Below are 21,303 nucleotides of genomic sequence, written 5' to 3' on the forward strand. Positions count from 1 at the left end.
GTCACAAAACTGTAGACACGTGTATAAATAGATTTGTCCATTTTTGGTAGTCCTGGGAAAAGGTGCAGTGTGTTACAATAAGATATTTTTATGAAAACTAGCAGTGTTGAAATCATCTTTGTGATGAAAAATCCGAAGGTCGTAAGTTCACGTTCAATTTCATTTTTTAGATTTTCACAAGTTTATATCTCTTTGTATGAAATATAAATGTGAAAGTGAAATCTACGTATGAAAGTGAATCCCGATGATTTTTGTCTTTATTTGTATTTTGACTATTTCGTACCCATGGATGATAACAAACATAAAGTAATGGACTCTTCATTTTCTTCGTATCACTTCTCTCCATCTCTAATGACCCCTCACTTCCCACTGCGACAAAAAGATTTTTTCGATCTAACTATCTGCTAAAACTAAGAAGTACCGTCTTTTGATAGGCTTTGCTCGTAAATTGGTCCTAGACAAGACACTATTGTAGCTCCCACGTGCTCACTCTTGGAGCCAATCACGGTCAGGGTCCTTCGCATACGCAACTAATTAGGCATGATAAAAATACGTTTGTATGTTGCTTTTTCGGGGTGTGTTACCCTGTGAAAGAGAGTAAATATTATTCTGGTCTCGGTTGGATATCAGGGACCTTACGCAAAACACGATGGCAATGGCAACGAGAACGTCACCAAACAAAAGGTTTAATGAGCAGAACAATGGCTGTGCACGTGCGTTATAATTCTTGGTACATTTTGCCGTCCTCTGCGAAACAGCGTGAAATGACAAGCGGCTAACTTTTCGTATTTCTATTTGGAACTGAACGCATTCGTAGCAATTTCAGCAGGGCAAGTGTTACATGTAATGCCGACAGACACTGAATAGAGCTAAGTAAATGCGAAATTCCAAAGTAAAATATGAACACACTTAATTTTTACGCCGTCGTCGTCGTATATACGTAAGGTCCCTACTATTGTTTCATTGGAAATACTTTTACGGTCGAACCTCTCCACAACGGCCACCTCGGGGACAGAGGAAAGTGGCCGTTGGAAGAGGTGACCGTTATGGGAGGTAGGGGGGTGTAATATGACACCTGGTTATTTTTTTGGGGGGGGGTGGGGCACTTTTTGTTAAGAAATGCTTATTTTAGCATATGTAAATCAAAATGTATCAATAAAACAGAAACTAAACGGAAACGGAGACTAACTGCGCGCGCGATACGGATCAAGTTCGGTGATCTTTTACAACAAACGATGAGGAGTTTGTATACACCTTTCGTCAGCCGTTGTTGATGAACTGTTCGTTATCGAGAGGTATTTGACAGTTGGGACGAGTTTTAGTGGCCGTTGCGGTTGTAGAGAGTTAAAAATATGAGTGAATATATGGACTGCCCGCATGGGACCAAAAAAGGTGGCCGTTGTGGAGAGGTGGTTGTAGTGGAGGTTCGACTGTGTCATTCATTAATCTAAAATAAGGCATGGAGGATTTAAAGAAAAACGCAAACACCCCCACCCCACTCACTCTCCTCGGGAGAGCTCTCGCACCCCGAAGCAATTTTTTCACGCACGTACAACTTGTTTTCCCGACTTCCGCATCTGAGACATCCTGAGAGAGCGGATAACGGATGTTGTCGACGATGCACGAAAATAGAAACTAGCGACGATGACGTCAAAAATATTATTACGTAAGGACCACGCCGGCATGTTCGCGGGCTCAACGCCGGTTTACGCAAAGCATCTTTGTTGGCCATCTTGTTTGTGTGGGCGCTCGGAAGATTGTGGCGTTTTACGGCGTCCATTGCCTTTGATTATGTCTTCTAGAGTACAGAAAGACAAAGGGCAGAAACAGAACTCAAATCAGGCTATTTTATCGGGATTACTAAAGGAGGAAGAGAATAGATACTGTGCGGATTGTGGAGCCAAAGGTAACATGGAATTCATGGTCTTCGTTCGTCTTCCGTTACAGATTTTGCTCTTTTTCCTGAAAAATCCTTCTTCCTGGTGGCTGATTTTTCTTGCTTCTCCTACTACAGGGCCGCGATGGGCCTCCTGGAATCTGGGTGTTTTTCTTTGCATCCGCTGTGCCGGGATACATCGAAACTTGGGTGTCCATATTTCAAGAGTGAAATCCGTGAACCTTGATTCATGGACTCCCGAGCAGATGGAAGTAAGTTGTAACGTATGTTTTTTTGATTAACCCGGTCTTGATTTTCTTCTCACTCTGGTTTTGCTTTCTTTGGTATGCAGAGTATCCAGAAATGGGGAAATAAGCGAGCTGCGGAGTTTTGGGAATGTTATCTTCCGAGTGATTTCCGTCGCCCTCAAACCGACTCGTACCATTCAAATACACCGGTTAACTCAAATACAGCTCTGTGCTTTCACGTTAGCGTAGCCTATTTAGTGCCTTGTTTGTCACACATTGTTTCTCACTTGTTTGGCTAATTCTCTCAGGTTTAATTTAATCAGTTTTACACTATATAGCTTGTAAATAGTCATTCGTTCTTCAATCCTAAATGGTGCACCAGTTCTGTTGATTGAACATGTGAACAAATTACATGAACACAGCCATCAACCGTAAAATATGTTCCAAGTGCAGTTCCCGTAACGCACCAAGCTGTGATTACAAAGGACTGGTCGTTTTACAGTTTTTTTGAATTTCAGGAGATGTTTTAATATTGTTCTTACGGTATTTCTGGTTGTCTTAGTCGTTTACGTGATTATGCGTGGCTCAGAAGGCGTTAGATGTACATTCCATTTAGTTGGCGTTCAGTGTTGGTAAATTATTCGACCTGACGGTCAATATCGTCTGATAACGTTTCACTATCGTTTCTCAAAGTTATGGCTGTTTAAGTGCTGTGTTGTAGATACATGTAGTTGAAGAATCCAAAAACATTAATTGCCTAGTCTATAGTTACAGCCTCTTGGTATGGATACACAATGGTTCTATACAATTTTATATAGTGAGAATTAAATTTGATTTAATGATCGACAGGTAGAAAGCAGACCATTCAAGGGAAGGGATATTTTATGGAGGGAGTTTGGTTACCCTGGGTAACATTTCTGACACTGTAACAAACTGAGATAATTTTGTTCAATTTGAAAATCCCTCTAAAATGTTAGGTTGCTTTTTCATAGTAAATCCAGTGTTGTCTTTTGACTTACAACAGATCAGTTCTTATCTTTTTGAGGTTTCTTGAAAAAAGATTTATTGCAAATTTCTCCTATTTTCATTTTATGCTGCTTTGTGGAACAAAAAAACAAACAAACATCCATCCATTTTTGAGTAGATTGACATGACTGTCCTTTTGCTTCTCTCGCTGTTTTTGTTTCTTTTTGTGTTGTTTTTTTTACCAACAGAGCCATGGAGGCATTTATCAGAGGCAAATATGAACGTAAACAGTATTTAAAGAAAGATGGATTACCTCCAAGCAAGCCAACAAGCACTGCTGCCACAAAGGAAACAAAGTCTATTGACAAGGTAAGGAACTTTGATTTAAATACTTTCAATCCATTTAAAAGGGTGATCACATGCCTTAAGGATGTTCACGCTAACTGTTTCTGTGCGGAGAGCGTGTGCTAAGTGATAAAATGAACAATGATAGGGCAGATGGCCATTGCTATAGCTTTGCCTGGATTTAATGATCTTGGACGTTCAGTGCCCCCTATTTTTTTTTTTTTTTTTTTTTTTGTTATGGATCATTTTCTCTACCGATTTTCCATGTTTAGCGAAAAAATGAAGAAAATCTATTGACTAGAAGTTTGAATTTTTTGCAAAATGCACCATCAAATTCCGTTCTTTTTAGCTCTTTGTTTATCTGTGTGACAGTTTCAAATGCCTCTTGAAGGGTTAAGTTTTGGAAAACATTGGTGACATTTGGAATTATTTATGCGACAGACCCACTTCTACAAAATATGACGAAGATCGTGTGCCTCTATTGACTCACCTTCGATATTTTTAGCTATAAACCCCTGTAGACCATGCTGAATTACCTGTGCTAATTTTTCAAAATCAGGGTAGTTTTCCACAAGCTTTATCCCTGAAACGAAGTCAGTGACCCACAATTTTTTTGCATTTCTAACACAAGTAACTCATTATCTTACTGCAGTAAAAATTAAAAAAAAATCTATCGACTGGAAACTTTTCCCGCGAATGCCCAGTGCATTCGAATCTTGAGGTCGATTTTGATGACTCCTTGAAATAAACAGTCAGCCAGGGAGCACTAGAACCAGATCTTTGAGAGATTCAATTCTGTTTAAAAAGCAATTTCAGCCATCTTCACCATAAGAGGAGTGGTAAACTGCCAAAGATGTTTCCCAGTTACTTGGCGTTGACTGGAATCCCTGCATTGTCTTATTATAAACCTTAAGATGACAGATTTTCTAATTTCTACATGTACATGGTGCCTTAGACCTGACAGAAGTAAGTTAAGTCATTTTATTTCAGTGGTCATTTATTAAATGTTTGCCTCAAGTGTTATGTGAGGAAGCTCCCAGATAGACAGCAGATGTCATACTCATTTTAAATCCAGTTGTAGTGTCTGTTCAGATTATTCCAAGTGATGCTCAGACTGAAATTCAAGACGTGGACTAGCAGTTTTCCAAATCATTTTTTTTTTTTACAAAAATTAAAATGATGTGGAAAAATTAAATATCTCAAGAGTATGTTTTAAATCTGTTATAATTTTTCTCTGTTTCAACAGCCGAAGAAAAAGCGAGAGAAGAAGGAAGAAGACATCACCATTACCCCTCTTAGAACTGAGGCTGAAAAGAAAGTAAGTCTCAGGATTTAAACGTATGACAGTACCATTGGAGAACTTAAGAAAAATTCATTTTGCAAGGTTGTTACTTTCAGAACTTTATTAGTAGTTTTGACAAATTAATGTGGGACTTAGGCTCTGAAGGCATTTACCTTGTTAGTTAACTTTCACAGAGGAGTGAAGTATACCACATAATTGTCATACAAAATATAAGTCAAATTTTTCTTGCATCCTGATTGGTTAATCTATCGAGGGACAGACATATAGCTGGTGTCATTAACATTGTTTTTGTTTCTTTATGATACAAAAAATATATAGATTCCATATTGTGGTATGTCTGTTCATTAATAGATCACAGAAGTCATCAGAATGTGGTAAGAACATCAGTGGCACACTCATTCTTTCCACGTCTTGATATCATCAGTGATCTATTACTGGATTGATGTATGGTGACATGGAATCTGTTTGTTAAACTGACATCTGACAGCATTTTCTCTTTTTTACAGATCTTCCTCCCAACTGCTCAACCACGCCCCCATTCCCACCCTCCCCCAGTCAAGGCACCTGAGCCAGCTAAACCAGCTAAACCAGCTGCTCTGGTTGATCTGTTGTCTTTAGACACTCCAGCACCTGCCCCAGTATCTGCACCAGTGCCAACAACATCAGCAACTGCTGGACTATTGAACTCTCTGGCGCAGCCCCCTGCCTCTCAACCTGCTAAAACTGGTTTAGAAAATGAGGTAATGTCTCAAAATTGTCTATCGGCTGGATATAATATGCGATTACATTTATTATCAGTTTATGTGTGAGGGTAGTGCTAGTAGTAGGGTAGTACTAGTACATTCTGAATATTTTCTCTCTTTAGTAGAATCTGCATGTACATGTAATGTGCAGCAATTTTGTTCCAGATGTATTCTGTGGGCAGCATTTTATCAAAGTCTGTGAAATAGATGACAAAAAAATACCAGGCAAAATGAAATTCAAACCGAGGCCTATCTGATGTTGGCCTTTAGCCTGTCATTCATCTCTGCCAAACATTTTTGCCACAAGCTAATACCAAAATATTAAATAATATACTATATAAAAAAAAGAGTGTGAACTGTATGTGACACTGATGTCTTGAGCAGTAGTTATAAAGAGTAATTGTGGATTGCATAGTTCCTTTCTTTGATTCATTTCTTTTTTTGTTGGCATTAATCACCTGTGTCTCTAGCACTCCTTATTTGTTCGTGCATTTATTTCATTGTTCTCAGTTCATGTTTTTTGTGTCATGATTTATGTTCATTTTAGCTGATTGATTTTGGGGCATTCCAACAGAACGTAATTATTGACACTGGCTTTAGTGAACCACAGCAGGTAATTCAGATGCTGTTTGATGCTATGCCAATGCCATTTACATGTATTTCTAAATCATCTTTTTTTTTGTCCACAAGTGGGAGTTATGATGCATTTGTGCAAGGTTAGAATAGTTAGATGCAAAAGCTGTGAATGTTGTTTTACTTTCACAACCACTTTCATTGTCACCTTTTGGTTTTGATATGCTTAAGACTACATGTGTGTGATATCTGAAGGGTCTGAACAAAGAAATTTCGTACAATAACTATTTTTAAAGCATTTCCTCAAAGTGTCTTTAGTGCTCAAAATGTTGTTCAACTTTGACTGGCAGCAGCTCAACAACCAAGTGCCTCTAGAATCAAATGAGGAATCCCTTCTCAAGGATGATTCATTAACAAACAAATCCACTAAAGGTAGGATTAATGTCTCCAGTATCAATTTGTCTCTGATCACAGAAAACTAAATGCTAATTGGCAGAAATGCCCACAGCTTTCTTGTACAGTGTATTGTGGTGTGAATAAATAGATGTGGACTGACATTATTGACCAGGAAGGAAAGAGAGAGTAGCAACAAGGAAGTGTATAAAACCAGTGCCATTTATGAGAAAAAGTACATTGCAAGGAACTTCGGCAACATTTTGGTCAGTGTTTTGCACTCTGAATCAAGCAGTTTGGTTACTAGCGGTTGCCAGGGCCACTGTGTTGTGTTGTTGGGTAACCCACAATCCTTCTCATTTTATAAAGGCAGAAGAGGGGAAGCGTTTCATCTAAAGTTTCTGTACTCCATGATTATCCATTTTGGAGCCAGTGAAAACTGGAAGTGTTTTGTAGAGCCTGATAATTGTACATGTGTACAGTTTAACCGAACACCAGTGAGTCCGAGCTGAATGTCCATGATTTATTGTGGAGGTGTCTGAATAATGGAGGTCTCTTTAGGGCAAATGAACTGTCAGATGAGTTACAATTAAAGAGGTGTCAAAAGTTTCAGAGCCATAAAGAAAAGTTCAATTGCAGTAACATTCATATTTTCAATATTTTCATTTATTTTGCCTGCAGACAGCATAATGGCATTGTATGCACCAAAAACTCATGGCAGTCAGCCTCAGATGTATGGCGTTCCAGGTGGGATGTACATTTCCCCACAACAGCATCAGCAACAGCAGCCGCAACAGGCTGGCCCCAACCAACATCCTGCTATGTTCAACAGGATGGCTGGAGTTCCTCCCCAGGGAATGCCTATGGGAATGGGGGCTCCCCGTCAACCGGTGTTCATGCAGCAACAACAACAACAACAGCAACAGGCAAGTATACAGTTGTGTTGAACATTCTTTGAAATGTTGAGTGACAGAAGGGGTTTCTGTCTGTGATCATTCAAATGCAAGCTGCTACCTAGTGCTTATATGTGGTGAGGATTTTCCTATCTTGGCATTCTTGCAGTATACTTAATCAGTTGTCATTACTGAAGTTAGGTAGATAGGTAGATAGTCCAGTAACTTAATTGACTGATGGAAAAACCGTGTATAAATAAAGTTATCTTATCTTACCCTATCTTATGTTATCTTATCTTATCTTAGTTTAAGCAACCACAACTGCAAAACCAAGGACAAAATTGATAAAGAAGTGAATTTATATTCACCCTACAAAGCGTGCAAAAATGTTGACTCATTCTGGTGTCCATTACTATCAGAGCTATCCCAAAACTGAATATGATAATTGTGTAACTTAGCATTAAAAATTGAAAAGCAAAATTAAAGAAAAAAACTGGATGTTGTGGTTCATATTCTCTAGACTATGCAGAATTTGGTCATTTCAGGTCCTTGTTTTAGTAAAAACGGCAAAGAAATAATGTACAAGAATCATAACACACGTGCACAGCCACTGGACTGGTCAACAAAACTCTTGTTTAGTGACGTTCCTGTTCCTATTCTCATTCCTGATCTCAATCTTACTCCCGTTGTGTTTTGCTTAAACTCCCTATTGCTAATGTTCAGGTTGCCCAGATTCAGCAGCAAATGCAGCAGATGCGGCTCAAACAACAGCAAATGCCTCCACAAGTGAACATGCACAATGCCAACACAAGCTTGTTTGGACCAGTTCAGACACCAGTAGCAAATGGCTGGATGCCGCAGCAGCCCATGTCATTTCCACAGCAGCAACATCCTCAGTATGTCACCACGGGACCTGTGCCTGGGAATATGGGGTTTGGAAATTTCCCCATGGGGGCTGTACCTGGTTCAGGCCAAACTCTCAGTCACCAGTTGTGGAAATAATGAAGTTGTTCTCAATATGTAAATAATAATTATGAATTCAAAGAAAACTTGTACATTGGGTTACCTTTAATAGGTGGCTGGTTTGTCCTTGTGATTTTTATCACAAGACTGCGGTTTCAACGTGATTAATCTACTTGTAATCTGCCTGTGCAAGCCATCGTTGATGTTTCGGGATGTTCTAGCATTGCAACACTTCATTAACACTGGAAGGATAAATCTGGATTTAAAAATATATTTCTTCTGATAAGATTGAACTGAAACAGTCCTTTCAACAGTTTTAAGCAAAACTGTGCTTCCATTTTCATTGGGTAAATTCAGGGATCCACAAGATGAGGCCATTGTGAGATTTAAAATATGCTGCAACCATTATGTTGGAACAATGGCCTGCATGTTGTGAAGTATTTTGCACTGTAGTGGAAATTTTTGAATTTCTGCGCAGTCAAATAGTGTTGCTAAAACTATGATTGTATTATTATTAATAGTTAACTATTATTTTTACTTATAATTTGATTTTGGTATTAAGAGCTTATAGAAGCTATCCAGAGAATGTTTGCATAAAGAAAGTAGGGTAGAGTTTCAAATTTATATTAGCCTCAGCTAGGTTGAGCAGAAACAAGTAACATGAGAGTAGTGTGGTAATTGTCTCCAATTTAATTATGTAGTAATGTTACTATTTTGAAGTCTGTACCTGTAAAGGTTGCCAGCTACCGTAGATCATCACTTGTACAATTAGGCAGCGAAAACTCTCACTAGTTTCTGTAGCAAAAAGGTGGCTTGTCACCATCACCTCATTGTCACTGAACTAGAGTGTATATGAATTATTTCATATAACTTCACATCATTAGAGTGTATATGTACAGTGTGTAAATGCATCATATATACTTCTACGTAATTAATTAGTAATTACCAATATGCAATGTAATTGAATGGGAATGGGAGGGGAGGTGGATAGAAAATTTCTTGGCTGGGCAGTAGTTGCATGAAAAGTTTCAGTTGAAATTCATTCAATCATTTATTTTAGAAATTAGATTGGAGATGCATTGGTTTCAGGAACAAATTTGATGTTTGTTTACTCATCAACTGCATGATTCCATAAGGGTCATTGACAAGTACTATGTTCAGTGTCTTCACCTATTTTTCATTTTTTTAAGTTATTACTGAATAAATATTATTGTGCTGGAATCTTGTTTGTCATTACTGAATAATAAGTTACTATTAGACAGTGTTATTTTCTTTTTAATGTTATTTCATATGAAGTACGTGTAGTCACCTGCGATGCGGCAGGATCTGTCACTAAATCCTTGATATAGTGCGGCAGTCTTCACTGTCTGTGATGCAGGCAGAAATACAAGATAGCTGCTGTTTTGTTGGATTCCTGTTCAATACAAATTACTGAAAGTATTGTTTTTCTTCACTGTATTACCTAAGAAAAGTTTGCGGCACTTGACACTTAATTAATTAATTGGTACATGATTATATTTGGGCTCTTTTAATTTTATTCTGGCAAGACTGAAAGCTAAGCGCAGTTTTGATAATAAATGTAGTTTGTTATGATTAGTCTTCGAATTTCTCTTTTTAAGGTTTATCCATAATCTTCTTGAATTTGATTGAATGGTTGAATTTGCAAAATTTGTCACATGTAAATTAGTAGGTGAATGTAATCTGATTATTTGTTTGTCAACCGTCATACAACCACAACCTTGTAATTGTGTACCTATGTTCAACATAGTGATAATTGCATGTAAATTAAAGTGATCCGATAGAACTTGCAGTCATGGGTCACTACTATTGATATCTGTCACATCTATGTGGTTGTCATTCAGTTAATAATATTTACAAAGCCGTAATAAAATAGTCCATACAGTTGAACCTCCGATCGTGACCACCTCCTCAACGACCAGTTTTCCAAAACACCAGAAGTTTCTTAGTCAACTCACTATATTTGGAACTTCTACTAAGCGATTGCAACCACTTTCAGAGCTGAAAGTTGGAAATTTACTTTTGATTTTAACCTCCTGTAAGCAACCACTTGACAGACAATAGAGCTGAAATTGGATAACAAGATGTACAATTAACATTATCGCATTCGTGGGTAGTACGAGAGATGGACATTTCTCAATGGGAATTACCAGATTCTTTCTCGAAATAGACTTTTCACATGAATAAAACATTAAAACATGGGGCAAGTCTCTGCAGTTACCATATGCCAATGAGGCCAAATTTTGACCCAATGTGGTCTAAGCTCTCGTAAATGAGCACCTCCTGTAAACGACCACCTGTTCTATCTTAATTTGGCATGCAAGGCTCATAACTATTATACTAAAAAAACGTATGTGTTGTTGAAGAATTAATTAATATATTGATACTTTCCATACAAACCAATAATGTAATAGATTTTTATGAAACTGATCATCTCAGCATTAGAGTCCATATATCAAATGGAGTTATAATTATTAAGCACTTCATGACTGTCCTCAAGGGAGTGAGTTGTGTTTCCTCGAGACCCTCCATGTTCCCCGAGGTGAAGCTGAGGGGAACATTGAGGTCAAGGAAACAAAACTCACTGTTTCCCGTGGGACCTGTCATTAAGTGTTTTGTTATCCCTCCCAACTCGAACATAAAAAAAAAGAAGTCATTTGCTTGAGGTTGGATGGCTCACAAATTTGCCGCGGTTTCAAGGAGCACGACCTGAGCATGTGCGAGTTGAAGTTCAAACTATTGTTTCCCTAGGGAGTTAGTGAGTTTTGTTCGCCCTTGTGAGTTAGTGAGTTTTGACCCACGACACGTGACACGTTCTCCTTCAATCAGAAAACGTATTTGAGTTAAGATATATAACAATTTCACTTGTTCCATGTGTGACCAACAGGAGATGAAATAAATATATGAGAGAACAACTAGAGGTGTACGTTCTCTGCCACATGCAAGACCAAAACACTAAGCATGGTTTCCACGGACCACTTTTCAAAATTCCCTGAATTTCCACTGATAAAAATAGCATCTCTCTGACCAACAATATACAAAATGCCAGATCTAGCACCCCTCAGATTAAGACATGAGCAAACGTCAAGCTATTTTTCTGTATTAAAATCAGCTTTTCTGGGCTCTATACAGTGCTTAACAGTAAAACGATGTTAAGATACAACTTACATGTAAGTGTACAAAAATACATTGAGATTCTATTAAAATTATACTATATTTGACTATTATTGTCAAAAAGCATACCCTGCAAACTCCTAAATTATTATTAAACTACAGAATGAGAAATTGTCGAGGTAAAATTATATATTAACTTCTAAATAGAGTTATCCCATAAAATAAGTTAGTGATAAAACTTAAGAAATCAATTTGACAGTAAATTATTTAAAGGTAAATTAATCAACTGAAATGCCTACATGTACATTTTATCTGACAAAATAAGTTGAATATATTATATTGGAATTTACTGATCATCTTGTAACACGTGACAGGTATCTGGCTGCATAAAGAATTAAGATCCAGAACTCTCTGTAGGTACCAATCAAATAATCAACAGTGAATTTGTACATAAAAATAATTAGTACAACTGTAGGATGGATTTCTTTGAAGAGTGGAAATTGTATGAAGAAATCACAGTATAGACAAATATTGGTTGCATTGTCCTTTCCTGAACTTTAAAAATATGCATTCCTTAGTTAATGAGAATATTGTTTTATTTGCAACATTTGTATGTAAAAATACATGTACTTTCTCATCAAGGATAAAGACATTAATTTATCTTGGGGGATGTATAATTTAACAGAAATCCCAATGGGAGTTGACTTTCTAAAAGTCCTTTTTAAAAATAAATATCTTTGCTCTGCTAGCTTTGCTTGAGGGAGATGAATAAGCTAAGGATTCAGTGAAGGTTGACTTGAGGTAAGTCTAAATCCCAGTGGGAGGGGGGGGGGGGTGTTCCCACATAAAAAGGAAGGGGGTGCTCGTCATACCTTTTAGGGGTTAAAAAGCAGGTTTGGTACCTTCCAGGATATTCAGACTCAAAAGGTCCACAGCAGAAGCTTTCATGGTACCTTTAAGGTAATATTGAGCTAAAAAAAGTCAGTGTCAGTTACAGTGTTGTTTTAGAATTGGTACCTCTTAGGAATGAAAACAATTGGAAGCCACACCCACAAAACAGCATCTTGGTACCTCTTAGGGGTTCTTTGCAAATTTCTGATGAGCACCCTTGTCCTTTTTATTTTGGGAGTTTCTCTCCCCCTCCCCCCCCCCCCCCCCCCCCAACCAGGGTCTAAATGGGAGGAGAGATGATCAATTTTGAAGTTCATATGACAAAAAGCAAAACAACATAAAAGATAAAAGATTGGCTGATGCATCAATACATTATTGATACATTGTTAAAAACTGAAATGAAAAGCGTCAAGTAAGTTCATTCTTGCCATCCCAACTGCTGAGCAATCGAAAAAGGATCTTCGTTAACGATAGCACTTCCATAAATCCTCATGCCGCAGACATCAGATGACGAACTCTTCACTCCTCCTCTATCAACAAGATGAGCCATGAAAGGCATAGCAACATCTCCTGTTTCTAAGCTTCTGTTCTTTATTTCTGCCACTGTTGCACTTTCTCTAAGTTTTCCATTTTGAAGGGGAGGAAAGTGAATGCACAAGTTGAAGCATTCAGAACCAAATGTATGAATGAGAGCTTTGACTGCTTCACTAACTGCCAGCTTGAAATTATCATCATAGTTCCATGAGACCACCTTGAACTCATAGCCACAAAACGGCGCTAAATGGGCAAACACACAAGCTTCTCCAAAGGTTTTTGCAAGTCCGAGGTTTCTGTGGGCTGATACTAGATCGTCAAAGTAATTAAAGCCCGGATTTTCTAGAGAATAAAGCTTGGCAGCCTGTCGTAGACCCTCCCACTGTCCGTAATGGAAATTCTCTGCCAAGAGCATATGTGAATGTCCATGGTGTTGTGATGCTCCTGCCCGGGCACGGCAGTTCCAGTTCATGATTGGATAGATGGCTTCCGGATTGTTTTTATGAGTTATTTCAAACCACTGGGTACACAACTCTAAAACATCAAACAACTTCATCTGAAATAAATTACACAACAAGACATGATTTCAGTTTGTCAAACTCATCTGGCCTGGCCAGCACTTGACTCACCATCACCTCCCCCACCCCCTCCCCCCCCTCCTCCACAGACACACACTCCCAACCTCACATCTGCCTACAGATGTCCTACCGATATCCCAGGTACTTAAAGTTGTTCATGTATTTGTGAAGGGAACAAAGAGGGAATTGAGTAAGAACATAATTGAACAACTGCTTATTATTTAAGTGTCTGAAAGAAAAAATAACTCAATTTGTTACTGAAAGCCAATGCCATATGAGAGACACAAATGTCCATAGTGGATTCATACTAAGGACAAATGGCCAGGACTAGTGCTCAATTTTTTCCAAATATTTATTTGTAATTCTAGTTCTGATTCTAGATTATTATGAGGTGAATGAAACAAACTCCTTCCAACCAAATAACCCGCAGTTACTCTGGAAAGGTTTGCATATTCAGTGAAAATGGTTTGTTATTTTTTTTCCTCTGTCTCTGTAAATAACATGATTTTGTACCCTGTCCATATGGCTTGGAGGATGTTCTTTAAACACAACCATACTGTGTAGTCCATCATATTTGGCAACATTGGAAGCTGTCAAGCCACTGTCATTTTCCAAGCGACCCCACAGATCTGAAAAGATAGTTACTAGTTAGATTTCTCCCATTGAAGGTAGCAATTTATGACAACCTTTTCCCTTTTACAAGATCAGAGTAATTTGTACAAGGATTAACCCCCTGGTAGCAGTCAAAAGTCTAAGAATGACATGTGAGTGCTGGAATATAACAATGGAATTTCTCATATAATTTATGTCTCTCTTGTTGTTTTCTAATAAAATTTTTGCCTTGCTCCTTTGCTTTTTAATTCTTCTAGACTAATAATTATGGCAAAAACCAAGCCAAATAAAGGGAAAAACCATAGTTTGTCAGAGACAGACAAGTGAAAGTACTTGTTTCAGATGACTGTCGAGTATTTTGTCCTGTCCCAGAGTCGACTTGGGTGTTAACATTTTAAAACCAGGTTGTAACTAATTTAGATGCTTTTCATTGCTGTTAACTTGTCTAAAAGTTTAAATATGCACTGCGGGGCTGTCAATAACGGCCATAACCCGTAGCACCTGTTACGGCTGAGCACGCTTGATAGGCCCTTGATGGTACGGGTGAACTTGCCTGTAGTTGATACAATTCAGCCATAAAGTAACAAGTTTGTTACAGGTGTGAAGATCAAGGTTACAGATGAATCAAACTTAATGACAGCCCTGCACTGCATGCATTGCTCTTTTTATGAGCAAGGTATGTGCCATGAACAGTTTTACCTGCAGCAGTGAAGTCCAGTGGAGTACAGAAGTCACAGTCTGGCACTTTGGAGCCTACAGGCACTTCGACACAGCTTACAGGCTTTGCCTCGCCATTGTTGAGTGGTTTGAGAGCTCTTGCAGCATTGAAACAAGTTTGGTTGCATGTCCATCTGTCAAATACTCTCACTGTAATCCCAAAAAATATCATAATTAAGTCTAACGTTTTTCTTAAGAATGCACAGTTCAAAGTAGTAGGGCATCAGGTAATTCAGAAGTTGTTTTAATTTCGCATACAGCTACACTGGTTGCATGTTTCCAGAGAGTTGCAGATATAAGCTTATGAAACTTCGGCCTATTTTTTTTTCTGGCAGGAAATTTTCTTGTTATAAAATTAGTGATTGATCAATGATTGAATGTAGTAGTAGTATTACTTTAGACTGACAGATTGATTGATTTATTGATTGGTTGATTGATTGATTGATGGATGGATTGACTGATTGACAGGCCAGAGTCCAGACCCCTCAGCAACAAGCAGGTTGCTACATTCAAGAGATAAATTTAAAGTAACAAAATTTGAGAATACCAACCAACTGTTTGAAGCTCTGCTCTCTTGATGGACTGTTCTTCATGTTCATCACCCGGCAGATGAAACCACCGGCTCAGTTTCGCTTCAAACTTCTTTGGTATTTCCATTCGGCTGGATTTCATTGAGACTCTGAAAATTCGATTAAATGGGCCCCATAATTCGTTGTTTGACCTTGCATCTCCGTATTTGAAGAATTCTCCCAGTTCTTGGATGGACTTGATAGTTTTCCTGGTCATTTTCTCAGAGTCGTGCTAAAGAAAAGACCATAAGTACAAAGTGCAGAAGTTTTATTTGAGCCCGCGATTTTACGCATATTTTTCAGCAGGTGCAAAAACTGATCATGCGTATTGAAACACTAAATCAAGATGGCGTCTACAGAAGAAGTTTTGGTTTGGACCCCAGAACTCGAAGTCAGTTTGTTTCATTCCATGAAGGGTCACAAGCCAGTAGGTGAGTCAGGGTATTGATTTCAGGTGGTACTTTTATATTTCGAATTTTTTAACGAGTTCTTTTGTTTATTTTCAAGGGATAAATCGACATTTTCATATGGCGTGTATTCACGATAAATTCGCAACGTCGACTGGCAAAAGAAACATTTCGTCCAAACAAATATGGGAACATTTACAGGAACTGTACAATCTTCAAGCTTTGGTGAGTAGTCGAGTTTGAAAAGGTTTTTTGTTTCTTTTGTTTTCACGCGGGTCGACAGAGAATTCTACCTTCACATCGATCGCGAAATTCGTTTATTTGTTGAATTTTTTTACTTTGTGTCAAAATAACTACCCTTACTATGTGAGAAGTTCACTTTAAGTAGTATCTTTGTCTCAAAAGTATTTCTGTATCGTTTTGCTTTTTATTTTTCAGATTAGTTTCTCTCACTGGCAAATGGGCGCTCCCACATATAAACATTTTTCAAGTCCGCTAATGTTTTGTTTGATAACCGAGCGGAGCCTAAGTACTAAAAACAATACCGGAATTGTAGCAATGGAACTGCGGGAAGGGAAACACGGAATGAGACAATTTTCAGCGTGGCTCACTTAAAATATTTAGTCTCTAAAGAGAAATTATGCTGCTAGTAAATAAATGTGAGGAAAAAGTACTGTTAAATTTGCAGAGCTGTGTTGAATTGATAACAAAAAAAGTTATGTTCTCCTGAGTTCCAAGGCACAATGTATCTCTGTTGTTATCTAATGAAATGGAAGTTGTGACACAGAAATAAGCTCTGTGTTTTATTTGATTCATTCAGGATGATCTTGAGAGTGTGCCATTTCCAAATGATGAAACAGATTTCAATTTACCTGATGAAATATTTGAGTCTAGTACCAAGCCTCATTCGTCTGCATCTGAATCATCTGCTGTGGCTGACGAAGGCATGACAGGTAAAGAAGAAATTATTTTATACCATTTATAAATAATAAATTTGGAAAATGATATATTGGAGTTTGTAGTGACACATCTACAGAGAGGTTCTTCATCCACAGCACTGTTTTTAGATCAAATCAGAGTTTTTGAAATGTTGGTTCTTTTGAAGGGAAGAAAACCAAACAGAGAACTCTTGGATTAACACTCATGTAATATCTCTCAGAGGTTTCTTTGCTTTTCTCCCTTCTAACCAACACATTTTTGGCCATGTTCTATCCAAAATGCGTAAATTTATAGCAATCATCATATATATATAAGGCACACAGCACTTTTTAAACCAAAACCCAACCAATTACTTGGCAATTGGACCGCTCAGCCAATCTCAGACTGTACTAAAACCAAAACCAAAACCAAAGTAATTGCCTGATTACTTTCAACACTTATATGAAAACCACTCTTAAGGCACAAAATATTTTGGTCGAAAAACATAAACTTGCCAAACCTTGACCTACGAAATACGGGGGATTAAACTGTGTTGGTGATGGCTAAGGGGTTGTGATCTTGATTTTAGCTCTTCTTAAACTCAAACTTCAAGGGTTGGCCAGCAATTCACCAAGCACGTCCACACCAGATTCATCACCAAAGAGGAAGAGGACACGGCAAGTGAACAGTGCAAGTTCTTCACAGCCATCATCGCCTCACCCTCCCTCATCAGTGAAGAGAAGACGGTAGCAACATCAGACACAACGTATTCCTTCAGGTTTGATTTACAGTTCAGGAGGATGAAATTTATAACTCTCGATGATTGCTTATCATTGTGTGATAAACTATAGAAACAGAAGGGATAACATTAGCGGTTGCTAATCAACCCACAATATATAGATCTACATGTACATTGTACATGCAGACAATTTTATTTTATTGTAAACAGCTGAGCAAAGGAATACATTTAATATGTTCCTCTATTATGAAAAGCACATGCCCCTTGAAACTGCCCCTATTATTATTACTATTATTATTTTTTGAACCAAATTTATTCTGTGGTACAACAGTGTCAGATCAGTAGAGTGGTTGTGTCTGCATACAGCAGAGCTTTTCTATCAAAGGTCAGTATTCTCTTTAAATAACCTTCATTAATTTGTCATTCTTAAAACAAAATAATTATATATTGGAATTCTTGGTATTGTATTCAGGTAGTAAACAAGAGTGAAATCTTGTTAGGAGGTCACTAATTCAGCTGTAAATTCTTTTTGATGCTTCTGCCAGGGATATTTACACTAAAGCTTGATATATATATATATATGTATAGTGCCCCGAAACATCAAGATTGTAACAGAGAGCTTCTTTTATCTTTAAAATAGTGACAGAGTGGTGCCTTTTTGAAAAACTCCCTTCTCTCTTGAAAATTTGTATAACAGATTACTTGGCCAATTTATTAGAAAACCTTCTTTAATCTTAGTTGTTAACACATTCCAAGACTTATGGTCAAAACTTGTTTGAGCAGATGAAATGATGCATCATTCTGTTGCAATGTAATTCAGTTTCTCAGGGCTTTATAAGTCCAAGGGTGTTATATCCTAAAGTTGAAAGCTTGTAGATTTGCCTGTTTCATTGTGGATGCATTCACAGCTTTCTTGGTTTTTAAATGTATATAATAATATCTCTAGAATATAATCAGTCGGTACCACCTGCCCTTAAAATATATTACCAAATTTAAATGACCGTAAAAGAAGTGCCAGTAGCTGGTTATTCCATGTCATTATAATACCATAATTATTATTTTAATTCAATATAGAGTTTTGGTCCATATATGGCACAAAGAATGCCAAATCTCTGAAGGCTGGATTTCACTGGTGATGGAGTTGTAGTTGCAGTCGTTATCAGAAGTGTAGAGCGATATGACCTAGTGAAAATCAAACTGATGGAGTCAGAAGCAGAACATCCGTTCCACTTATGCCCCCGTTACTTACAATCTAGTGAAAACTAGATTGTTGGAGTCTGAAGCGTAAGTGGAAGAATAAACCAATCACAATGTTCGATTCCAGGCCTTGCGATTGGTTAGTTCTTTTACTTCTGCTTCCTACTTTGACAATCTAGTTTTCAGTAAATCATGAGTGATGGAGTTGTAAACAGAATCAGAAGAAATGGAAACGGTTGGGTTCTTCTGACTCCGATTCCGTCAAGCTTATGACTCTCTTACGACTCCGATTTTTACTGGGTCATAAGCACTCTTACAACTCCGACTACGACTCCAACTCTGACTCCTCTGCTAGTGAAAACCAGCTTTTAATGTGTACTTTGTATGATTAAGATTTCAATTGGAGCATAATTATAGCACACATGCTTAAGTCTTGATAAAGTTTGCCTTTACAAATTGAACTTTTAATTGATTAGAAATGATACTATGAAACCTGATCGTGTACAGGTCAGCATTTATTGTAAGTTATTTATTATACATGTACAACTGTAGATTAAGATCTATGTTCAGCTCTGGTTAGGCTAATCAGAGGCTAGATTTATGTGCAAATAACAAATCCAATCAATTTCCTTCAACAGACAGGAAATTAAAACACCATACATGTAGGTTGGTGTTTTTTAAAGTTTAATTTACCTAATATTTTTACTTTTATTTGAATTTTTTAAGTTGCCATTTTTTTTCTATGACAAGGCCTTCGGCAAATGTTCATAAAAACATCTGTGTTTCTTCTGTAGCTCGCACTGTATATTTTGCTTTCTGAAAGGTCATCTAACTTCTGATTTTTAGTAACAGAACATTGCAAATTTGCATTCAGTAAGTGCTCAGAGTTTATCAGGTTTCATTGTAATCACTGTGACTTACTCTTGTTGCATAATTATCTAACAAAGTGGAGGAGTTTTTTGGAACATTCTGGACACCATAAGCTAAAACGAAAATCAAGTACATGTGCATGGTGTGGGAATGTGAAAATGATTGCCGCAGATTTAAGTAAACAGAATAATTGTGTTAAGGAAATGTGCACCAAAAATACAAGAGGCAGAGTTTCTACAGAACAGTATTGTTAACTTGGGAAGTTGAAGTCCTAAAAAAATTAACACAAAACGAAAAAGAAATAATTAGCCAAAAAGTGTCTGACTCAGAGAATTGCTTCTGTAGAAATAATGGTGTAAGTATAGTTGTAAATACATCTTAAAGGCCATGTGAATTAGCCATTTAGGACAGCTTTGTTCATTTAAAACCTAATTTATTCAAGGATAGTTGATAAAATTATTCAAAGTGATTCAGTGGAGAGAATTTAAATTTGATCATGATCATTTGACTTGAAGCTAAGAAATAATGTGAGCAGCATTTGGGAATATGTGGGAAGATTGATGACTGTATTATAATGCAGTACCATTTTGAGAGGGAATGCTGTTCTGGAGCTACTGGTTCTGTTTGATTAAAATGAACCAGCAAACTTGAACTGTGTGAGCAAAAATGTTAAGAAAGAACTTAATATTGGTGTTTGTTAACACTACCACCTGCTTACTCAAATGAACTGGACTTCAATCAAGATGTCAGTTTCTCAGAGAGGAATCGGTTTTAAGCATGATCGTTATTGTTGGGATGAAATGTGTGGTTCCAGAAAATATCCATACTTTCCCTATGGAAGGGATTTTTTCTAAGAACCCCCTCCCCTGCCCCACCCCTCTGGAAATTTGAATAAAGCTTCACACATTTCTTTAATTTTTTGGTATTTCAGAAAGCCCCACCTCCCAGGAAATTTCAATCCCTTCTGTGGGAGCAATGTGGATATTTTCTGGAACTGCACGATGCTTTGAAGTATTTGTGATTTCTACGCCTTACTTTCTTGTAAGTGTAACTTACATTTAAAGACAGCATTAATCATTTGTCAGTGATAAATTCTCTGGATTTTCTGAAAAGTGAAGGAAGAGAATTTGACCAGTGAAGTGTGGTGTTACTTAATTTATTCTTATTTTTCTTACGTTATCAGTTATATAACAGATTTAGTTCAATAAAGTCGATAATATTATTGACAGCTTGACCTCTGATTGGTCATTTAGAAAAATGACAGAGTTGATAAAGGGGTTTCTAGCCCCAGTCATGTACTTACTTCCACACCAATAGATTGTTCTGTAGTTAACATGAACGGATAAAAAACTGCCAATGTAAGAGTAATTGCAAGAATGGCTTAATGCGAAGTGAACTAATGGAAATGTTACTTTCAACAGCTGCTGTTGTCTAGAGTCTTTTCTTCAAGTATTTTACATTGCTAGAATTATGAGAATCTTTATTATATATGTATATAATGTACCTGGTATACTGTACCATTATATGTGAGTTTATTAAATTGCCTGTATCAATGAAACCATTTGTCCAGCCTGTTTTTAGTGACATTGTGAAGCAAACTGATCAAAGTCAGTAAGCCCCACAAAAAGTGCTCGTCAGTTGCGTTGTTGGTGAAATAGTTACTGTACACACTGTGAGTGGGTGAAAAGGTAGTTACATTAGCATTATGGAAAACAGAATTTTTTTAATTTCGTAAATTAATTAGCCTCCTACGCAGACATTCTTTGGGCTTGTCATGCAATCTCCCGCCCCTACGTGGGGGAGGAAGATTGTGTGACTTGTTCAAACAGTGTCTGC

At 37.4% G+C, this 21,303-nt stretch overlaps 3 protein-coding genes across 6 annotated transcripts; 2 read left to right on the top strand and 1 right to left on the bottom strand.

Annotated features, from left to right (window-relative positions):
• Positions 1–1,382: 1,382 nt before the first annotated feature.
• Positions 1,383–9,899, top strand: LOC145462962 (stromal membrane-associated protein 1-like). Of its 3 annotated transcripts, none has more exons than XM_081446647.1 (10): positions 1,383–1,906; positions 2,015–2,148; positions 2,229–2,314; positions 3,339–3,459; positions 4,682–4,753; positions 5,245–5,478; positions 6,029–6,094; positions 6,405–6,486; positions 7,129–7,373; positions 8,064–9,899. In XM_081446647.1, exons 1-10 carry the CDS (start codon positions 1,645–1,647, stop codon positions 8,340–8,342), a joined length of 1,581 nt encoding a protein of 526 aa, XP_081302773.1. In that variant the 5' UTR covers positions 1,383–1,644; the 3' UTR covers positions 8,343–9,899. The 3 variants fall into 3 exon arrangements, with proteins under 3 accessions (XP_081302773.1, XP_081302774.1, XP_081302775.1); XM_081446648.1 differs by having other exon boundaries at positions 6,408–6,486; XM_081446649.1 differs by lacking the exon at positions 6,029–6,094.
• A 1,526-nt stretch (positions 9,900–11,425) lies between these two features.
• Positions 11,426–15,632, bottom strand: LOC145462965 (uncharacterized). Its single transcript, XM_081446651.1, has 4 exons — positions 15,319–15,632; positions 14,750–14,917; positions 13,952–14,067; positions 11,426–13,416 (listed from the first exon to the last, which is right to left on the bottom strand). Exons 1-4 carry the CDS (start codon positions 15,551–15,553, stop codon positions 12,745–12,747), a joined length of 1,191 nt encoding a protein of 396 aa, XP_081302777.1. The 5' UTR covers positions 15,554–15,632; the 3' UTR covers positions 11,426–12,744.
• A 24-nt stretch (positions 15,633–15,656) lies between these two features.
• On the top strand, positions 15,657–21,028 carry LOC145462976 (MRG/MORF4L-binding protein-like). Of its 2 annotated transcripts, none has more exons than XM_081446666.1 (4): positions 15,657–15,767; positions 15,844–15,968; positions 16,564–16,696; positions 17,275–21,028. In XM_081446666.1, exons 1-4 carry the CDS (start codon positions 15,683–15,685, stop codon positions 17,409–17,411), a joined length of 480 nt encoding a protein of 159 aa, XP_081302792.1. In that variant the 5' UTR covers positions 15,657–15,682; the 3' UTR covers positions 17,412–21,028. The 2 variants fall into 2 exon arrangements, with proteins under 2 accessions (XP_081302792.1, XP_081302790.1); XM_081446664.1 differs by having other exon boundaries at positions 15,658–15,767; positions 17,251–21,028.
• The last annotated feature ends 275 nt before the right edge of the window (positions 21,029–21,303 follow it).

The sequence above is a fragment of the Orbicella franksi genome, chromosome 12 (assembly GCF_964199315.1).
Source record: "Orbicella franksi chromosome 12, jaOrbFran1.1, whole genome shotgun sequence".
Classification (NCBI taxonomy): Eukaryota; Metazoa; Cnidaria; class Anthozoa; order Scleractinia; family Merulinidae; genus Orbicella; species Orbicella franksi.